At 32.4% G+C, this 9260-nt stretch overlaps 1 protein-coding gene and 1 non-coding gene across 2 annotated transcripts; one reads left to right on the top strand and one right to left on the bottom strand.

The window, feature by feature from the left end:
• Positions 667 to 738, top strand: TRNAG-UCC. Its single transcript has one exon. It is a non-coding gene; the product is annotated as a tRNA-Gly (tRNA).
• Positions 1892 to 7947, bottom strand: LOC109361177 (protein ABIL1-like). The gene is made up of 9 exons (XM_019606533.1): positions 7719 to 7947; positions 6861 to 6943; positions 5905 to 6055; positions 5722 to 5821; positions 5522 to 5614; positions 5334 to 5418; positions 4938 to 4990; positions 4708 to 4814; positions 1892 to 2486 (listed from the first exon to the last, which is right to left on the bottom strand). Exons 1-9 carry the CDS (start codon positions 7773 to 7775, stop codon positions 2328 to 2330), a joined length of 888 nt encoding a protein of 295 aa, XP_019462078.1. The 5' UTR covers positions 7776 to 7947; the 3' UTR covers positions 1892 to 2327.

The following is a 9260-nucleotide window of genomic DNA, read 5'->3' as shown; positions in this document are numbered from 1 at the left end:
AAAGATCGCGCCGTACCACCAAAATATTTAATTTTTGATACTCAAGTCATGCTTTAGTGTCTTATGTTTTGGATTGTAACTCACTTCACTCAATTAATTGTGTTTTTATTAATCTTGCTCTTAAGCAGAGGATATTAGTCTTAAAAAAAGTTGGCCATAAAAATAAATGCTTAATATTCTAAGAGATAGTAGCATTAGAGCATTCACAATGGTGTTTTAAATTTTTAAGGATGTTCAACCACTATACACTACTATATGAGATGTTTTTATGTATTCTTATTAAGAACTTATTCCTACTTTATAATTATTTCTTACGTGTGTTCTTAGACAAATGATAAAGGTTTGATATTAGAAGGAATATTCTCAAATAACAAACTCATTTAAGAACAAATAAGTTATTTTAACTTCTTATTCTTAGTCTTAACTCTTTAAACCCAATTATTATTCATGAAATTCAGTTAATAAAAGTGAGGGTTTCCTTCTAAGCAAGTTATATTTAATCAATCTTTTGAAACCTCCATGCTAAAATATAATGACTTAATTTGCGAAATTTAATGTATAAAAACAATATTCATTTCATCACATTTGTGCAAGTTGAATTCTACCTTAACATTCCATCGTATATAAATAGATATATTCAAGGGTACGAAGAATTCAACAACAACAGCGTTTGTAGTCCAACGGTTAGGATAATTGCCTTCCAAGCAATAGACCCGGGTTCGACTCCCGGCAAACGCATTTTTATTTTTATTCTTTTCCTATCAATATTGTTACTTGTTTCTTATACTTGTGCGTCCCTGCAAATTCAGCTTCTCATTATAATGGGTGCTAGTATAAGAGGATGAAGAATAAAATGACAGGACCGAATCATCAAAAAATTATATACCTGGGTGGATACTTATGTATATATGAATGTAATATCTATGCATTGTCAGTATATACGTCATTTTCTATATATATACATGCACTTTCCCTTACACAACACTGTAATTTATAAGCAAAAGTTGTTACTATGGATATAATCCAAAGTAATATTAATAGCCATATGCTTATAGTAAGTAAGTGAAACCAGTTAAACAAGCTTCAATCATGGTGCCGTAGTTGTACAAGTATGAACCAAAATGCATAGGATTTGTGTCATTGAGAGGTCTGTGTCAGAAAGGTTTGTGTCTATATCAGGATCTTTTAGCGCCACTATGGAGTGTTCATAATTTACAGGACTTTGTTTTAGGACTGTCTCTTTTTTATAGAGTTCAGCATGACTTAGAACATTTTTTAGGATAAATAATGTGATGTGTTTTGTTTGGGTTAGGCATACTATATTCTATTTATTACATTCATTTTGAATATAAATTTCTTACAATCTTTATCTTGTTAGTCTCTAGACTGATAAGTTGCCTTACAATGTTTATCTTAATTTAAACGGGAATAAATTGATAAATTGATTGTAGTATTGTACTCTATTTTCCTGAACAGAGATGAAAGGTTTTGGGATTTTGAGAAAAGACAGAGATGGTAAAAGAACAGAGTTTATTCTGTGCTCCCTCTGTTTCTTAAAGGTTGTTTTGCTTTTGCCATTTTCATTTTGTTCCAGACTCTTATATTTTAGAAATGCAATATTTAATTATATACCTTCAATCACACACTTTTTTAATGCAAAAATGTTTTATCCCAAATTAAAGTCATAGTAATATTAAACACACCTATAGTAGAAATATTTTATCCCAAATTAAAGTCATAATAATATTAAACACTCATTTATTAATCTATCTGAACAAGGTTTGCTATTACATCATTGCATCAAAACTCTTAAGAACATGAAAGTTAATGAAACCTTTTATGCATAGCACACCAGAATTATACATTTTAAAGGTGCCTCAACACTGCAGATCACAGACAATAATCTTATTAGTCGATCAAAAGGAGTAAGACATCATAATAAGAGCTCATATAGGAAAGTTTTCCTAATACATCAACACTCATTAAGGATAAGAAAGTTAATGAAATCTTTTCTACATAGCACACCAGAATTTTACATTTTATAGGTGCCTGAACTTTGCAGACCACAGTTTGTAAAGATCAAGATCTCCGTCATTATCATTTTCAGGCTACCAACTACTATACACGGTCATTATTCGAAGACTTGAACCTGAAACTAACTAATTCTGAGCATTCAGAGAAGACATATTAAAGGCAAGAGAATAAGCATTTGAGTAGATGAAAGTAACATCCCCATCTTCTTTTATCCAAAATAAAGAAAAATGATATCTCCACATCCTTAGAGAAGCTTGCATGGGGAAGTGGGATTGCCTTGGGTTGGGTGGTTTTCATGAGACAGAACCTGCCCTTAATTTTGCTGTTTTCTGCTTGGCAAAGAATGCGGATAGCACACTTTTGCTGCGAGCAGGGACCTGAACTGTCTCGTGCCGTTTTTGGTTGTCAAATGATCTGAATGCTGTCAAAGATTTGGAACCTTCCAATGCATTCTGCAGATAAATACTCATTAGCAACATTTTTACAGGAAATTTACTTCAGGAAAACAAAAGGAACATGAATAAATGCTTTGAATACTTGTGTTGAAGCAAAAGGCTAACTAGAAAACGTTGTTCACAGTTTCAAATATTTGGTGCACTATTTGATAGATAATTTTAACATTCTTGTGTGCAGTACAATTCAAATTTAAAAAAATCCAAGCCAATTGTAGACAACTCTTGAAAGCTCAAGAGGAAAAGAACTTCCCACTGTTAAATGTTTTTTTCAAGTCCACTTATAAAGAATGGTCTATTACAAAATCCCGAGTAGTGCTATTTTTTCCTTCAAAAGACTAAGCACCATAGCATCACAGATCTCTTTCAGTAGTAAAACTATTTGTGAACAAACTTACTTTCTATGGTAAAACTATTTGAGAACACAAAAAACTGATCCAAATCCTTATCATATAAAAGTAGTAAAATAAATCCTTTCAAATGAATCTACAGTAGAGGTTTACTTCCGCCACTAGAATACACCATGCATGTTTTAATGAAGCCAACTGAATATATGGATAAACTGTCCAACATGTGTTTTTCGATCATACCTATTCCTACAGTTTAAATATATTATATGAGAAGCACATATTCATCAGAAGTCATTAAATAAGATCAAACAGATAAGCAAAAAATGATGTTCAACCCTTAATAGACACGATACAGAAGCAGAAGCTTTTAGATTATTGATCTCAATATTTTGGACTAACTTTTACACCAACTTCGTCATTTTTTTTTTATATATTTAAAAGGCTTGAAATCATCAATAGTTTTTTGTAAAATTTATATTTAGAGGACTGCTAGTACTAGTATTCTAATCATCAATAGCTTTGGTAACTAATGCTGGTAATTTGTGCTGCTCTAATTTTACTGGATGTTACTTTAATGCCTAGGTCTTAGTCTTACACATTGATTTAATACACAGCTTAGTTACCATTCTATTGCTTGGGCATTGCAATAAGCCTAGGGGCAAAAACTGAATTTAGCTTCTACATTAATTTTCCGTTTAATCTTAATTTATATAACAATGGCAATCAAAGCCTTCCCCAGGTGCAGTCAGCTAAATGGAAAAGGTCATAAGACAACAAACTTCTATTCTATCATAAATCATATCATGAGGTAGCCAACTTAGTTCCAGCTCATTATAACGGTTTTCTCCATAGTTTTTATTTGTCACCCTCCATCTCCAACTATTGGCTTTTTTTGTCACCAAACAAAATTTTCTATGTGATATAAAGGTTGAGCCGCGACACAACAATAAGGTTGTTATTTATTGATCAACAGGTAACATATTCAAATCATTGAAACAGTGTCCTCACTTGCAAGGGTAAGGTAGTGTACATCTATCCTCCACGAATCCTACTGGGTGGGAGACACGTGCATTGGGCCACCTTTTTTGTAGAAACTAAACTATCAAAACAAAATTCTTCTTTGACTATTTTCTCAATTTGACACAACCAAGACATTTTCTTGACTAGATATTCTCTCAATTTGACACTGTCTAAAATTCTGTGTTGACGAAGCATCCAAAATAAGTTTCTTACTCTTTCATTCCCCTATAAGTATTTCCCTTTCGTTCTTATAGCACCTAGGAGACACGGAATAAATCCTTGATTACCATTACACTACTTGCAAATCATCCTGACCCATCATGCCTACCTTCAACCCCCTTAATTTCCTGACCCCTAGCATGGCCTTTAAAATCACAATACCACTGCCATCAGCATCAGTTGCGCTACGACAGCACAACATGCATAAACCCTTTCTCATTTCTTGACAGAGTAATTGAAATAACAAACCTAAGTTGAAAAGATTTCTCACATGATTCCCAAGCAAGTGGAACATGACCAGACATCCCCAAACCAGAATGCCAGTTGAAGTATTAAAAGTGATTGAATTGATGATGCAGTGAACTCAAAAATAACTACTGCCCCAATGAATAGACACTTTAAGGGAAATACATAGTCAACCACAAACAACGAAATGTTTACTGCTATATCATAAAAATTAACACACTTTATCTTTTTACTAAAGAGCTAACCATGTAACTTACTTAAAGATTACGAAATAAATCTTAAAATCATGCAAATAGCTCGAAAAGAATAGGTAAATAATAATCACAAGTTTACAATCAAGCATGGCACCACCAGGCATTTGCCCTTGTGGGTGAATATGACATTACCCTTTGTGTTCCACCAAAAGCTTGTGTGGCTATACTAGAAGTAGGAACTCCATTTGGTAATTGACTTTGTGCTGGTGAGGATTTCATCCAGGTAGTCTTGTCATTATCTACAGGCAGGTAAACATGACTGTATTAAGCTATGATTTCTCCACATCAAGAAATAACCATCGCTTGGCCAATTTAACTGAATTATTGTTTTATAATAAAATAGACACAGCTATTATACAAACCTAAAAGGTGGAAAACTTCAGATGGCTTGGCAGAAAACTTTGGGTTCTCAATGCTGCATGCAAAAGTAGAAGCATACGATAATGCCACCCATGCTGAGAGTGAAAAGGCAGTGGTTTTGCACAACCTCAAATTATTAAAGAATAAACCCCCAAAATCATCTGTGATAATACAGGTACTGACACATAAGTTCCCAGAACGGTGAAACTCGACCATGATCCTTTTTAGAGACAAATTAGTCTGGTGCCCAAGGACAAATATGTCTAATCCCTATGATCTATGTGTATCTTATGATTCCTTAGGGACCACAGTAGAGTCTCAGGGACTAATGCCTCCAGTGCCTATATTCTCAGAGAAGAACTTTGGGGTTTACTTACTATTAAATTTGACAAACTTACCTAGGTGAAGCATGTGGAATCCCTTTTAAGGTAGACTTAGTCTCTGATGCTAAATGCCATGAAAGAGTTTTTGACGCATGTGTGCCTAGTTATAAAAATATATTCAGATCAATTAATGTTATATTCGCTTTCACAGAGAGAAAAATATTCAAAAAACCAATGCCAGAAACTCTAGCCCCACCACACACCTGAAGATTGAAAGCGTGTTTTGGTTTGAAATGGATTCTGCCTTGCATCAATTTGTATGTGTGGACTGAAATGTACCTTTTTATTGACAGAATCTAGCTTGCGTTGATAAATAAACATAGAAAACCATAAGTAAAAACTACTTTTTTTATCTTTAGGGCCAAGAATTACATCCAGGTAAAACAAAAGCAGTCAAGCTTACTTGGCAAAATATAGTGCTTGTGATGTCTGGGAATGAAAGCCAACAATTGCTGCTGCCGAAGACCTTCTTTATCCATGAAAATTTTGCATGTAAGAAGTTTCTGCTAGTAAGCAAATACATTACTTAAAACTCCAACTGGTATCTGTTTACTAAAACATAATTTTGCAAAAAGTTTGTTGTTACCTGATTTACGGTAGAAACCTTCAAATCCATAGTTGAGACATCTGATGTTTGTTGCTCAAGAAGGTCAGTTAACTTGTATGCAACAGTTCCAAGATGATCAACAGCATTCACAAGGGCACATACCGCATAATCTCTCAGGTTGTCAAGTACCCTAATGGATAAAGAGCAAACAGATAAGAAAAATTCCATGCAGTTCAAACACAAATGATTATGTACACAGAATTTTGTTGACACTCATTTATGTCACCAGAAGATTGGACACGAGCCTGTAATATTAAAGGAAAACTCCCTCGGTCACTCACATATGCTGCCAAATTACACAAAAATGTCTAAGGACACAAATTCTACTGGTATACTTTTTAGGATGACAATATCTACTGAGTCTCACGAACTTCACAACTGAAACATAACCATGCAATTTTAAGAATAATTATAATGAATACTTCTTATATATATATATATACATATATTATGGGGGTAATGTTATAATGATCAGGGTTCAGGATCCAACACAGGTTACAAAAAAACTTTAGTGAATGTTCTTTATGTTTCCACTTTCAAAACCATCCAAAGTTGTTTATCAGAAATGAACATATCAAATTAAAATGATATGGTCCACATTTATGCATCCTTTTCTAACCATGTTTTATTTCATTTTATTCAAAACACTTGTAATACTTGACAGTGTTAAAATTCTCAAAGCTAGTTGCTTGTTTCATACTCACTATCCACAACTAGCATTTATTGAAATGCCCAAGCAGAATGAATTTTTTATTCACATTCACATCCCCAGTAAGAACTGACTAGAATAAAATTCCACTACTCATTGTTTATCCTGTTGCAATAGCTTCATTCATTAACATAGAAAAGCAGCTATAAAGCAAGGGATAAGATTGCCTTCAAGAGCAAGTTCCTTTTAAAGAAAAAAATCTCATCAGCACAAGAAATATCCTTACATTTGTTTCTGTTCACTATGGAGATACGATTTTTCACAGTATTCTGCGGCGGAATAAAGTTGAGACCTCAGATTCTTAAGTTCCTGCAATTACCATAATATGAAGATCAAACGACTACTTTATTCATAACCACAGCAATCAAAGAAGAAAAAATATAAAGTACATAGCCAACTTAATCCCTTAGAAAAGTAATAAATATTTCTGGACTCTTCACCTTATTTAATTGAACAAATTAGTATTGTTTTAATAAAGGGTGAGCCTCGGCACAAAAGTAAGGTTGCTGCTTAGTGACACAGTTTCAAATCCTGGAAATAACCTCTACTCTTCCCACACATACTCCCACTTGATGGGAGCCTAGTGCACTGGACCGCTCTTTTATTAGTATGGACTAGATCTACTATCAGCCACATCTAGACCAAATTGGTCTCAGTTCCAATCATCTCATTTATTCAATATTTCAATTTAAACATGTCACAGGTACTACAGCTTTCCATTAGCATGAAGAAACTTCATACGATCCCTCATCTCAATTATGATAATACTTCCACACATCCCTAAGTTTTGACACAATTCTGAATGAAATATCCAGAAACTTATTTCTAGAACTTCCTCTAGCATTCTTACAATTTTCCATGAGATTCTGCATTCAGCTAAAGCATCGGAGCAGTATTTGATCATACTAATAGTACCAAATTTGTTCTTAATAAAAACATATAAATAATGGAATATTTGTTTCCACTCTTTCTCTCTACTTGTAAATCCATTTCCTATAAATACAGAATTATTCACACTCAACAGCATCTAGAGTACAATATAGAAATGAAAAAAAAAAGTGCAGATCTGGTGAGTAATATGAACCTGTAAGGAATTGATGAAGCTTTTGCTACGCTCCAAGGAGACCTCGTCGAAGTTCATGGCTAAATTGGAGTTGTTGGTGTTAGGTACAAATAGAAATGATTAATACATAATAAGTAAGGAATGAATGAATTGAAGAGATAGAAAAGAAAACTTGATGGTAAAGATATAGAGAGAGGAAGGAAGAGGGAAAGTGAGTTATTATGAGGTGTGATGATTAGTGAGTAATTGAGTGAGAGTTTTTTGGAGTTGTTTTTAATGATATCCCCACGTGGCAGGTGGGTTAGTTACTTCACGCCAACCTTCATTTCACACATTTATCACTCTACTCTAGAATGGAACCTGAGCTTAGTTTTTTTTATAATATTCTCTCATAAGTAATTAATATTTTTAAGGATATCTTACTGTTCTTCTTAATAAATGTTTTAGTTTTTTTTGGATCATATGATTATATCAATATATTATTGATAATTAGTCTCATATTTTTTAGTGGAGATTCTTTTTCTTTCTTTGTGTCTCAATTGATATATCAGACTAATTAAAATATATTATTTAATTAAATAAAAAATTATTAGCGTATAATTATATTACATGTTGTAAAATTTTCCATCGCCCCACCTTATATCATTTTATAAAATTTTCTATCATTCAAAAAAGGTGACATATATTCCTTATATTATTATGCAATAGCATGTATTATTCTTATGAGTAAATTATACCGACATCCCTAAGTTTGAGTAAAATTACACAAACCACCCTTCACTTTTTTACACTTACACAAACTTCCCATATTTTTTAACTTTCATTACATTGACCACTCCTGCATAAGAAATAAGTGTAATCTTTTAAACAAAAAATATGATAAATGCAATTAAGTTAAACAAAACATATATATTATGTAGACAAGTCTAAATAATATTGTTCAAATCGCTCTTATAATATAGTTTAACGAACCAAAAATAATAAAGAAATATTGAGTCATATATTATTTGGACGTGTCTCCACAATATATCATATTTTGTTTAACTTAATTGCATTTATCACATTTTTTGTTTAAAGATTACACTTATTTCTTATGCAGGGTGATCAATGTAATGAAAGTTTAAAAATAGAGGAGGTTTGTGTAGGTGTAGAAAAGTGAGGAGTGATTTGTGTAATTTTACTAAAACTCAGGGGGTATCAGTGTAATTTACTCTATTTTTATTTTATAATGATTTGGAAAAAAATATTTCATTTTTTATTTTCCTAAATTTTCCACTATTCACTCAAGTGTAAAATGTCAAACAATTCTGGATTTTCTAAAGTCTATTTTTTATAACATCAATAACATATTTATTTATGTTTATAAAAAAAGTATTATTTTATTTAATCAATTATACACATACACAAAAGAGAATATGTACGATGTCAAATAAATCCATCTCATACAATCCAAATCTGCGTTGATGTAGGCCTCCACTACATTGTTGCAACTTGCACTAGCTAGCTAATAATACCTACCTTAACTACTTCATTCACTAGTTACATTCATTAATTACACCTGGT

Source organism: Lupinus angustifolius, chromosome LG11, assembly GCF_001865875.1.
Source record: "Lupinus angustifolius cultivar Tanjil chromosome LG11, LupAngTanjil_v1.0, whole genome shotgun sequence".
Taxonomy (NCBI): domain Eukaryota; kingdom Viridiplantae; phylum Streptophyta; class Magnoliopsida; order Fabales; family Fabaceae; genus Lupinus; species Lupinus angustifolius.
This window is presented reverse-complemented; position numbering and strand designations above follow the sequence as displayed.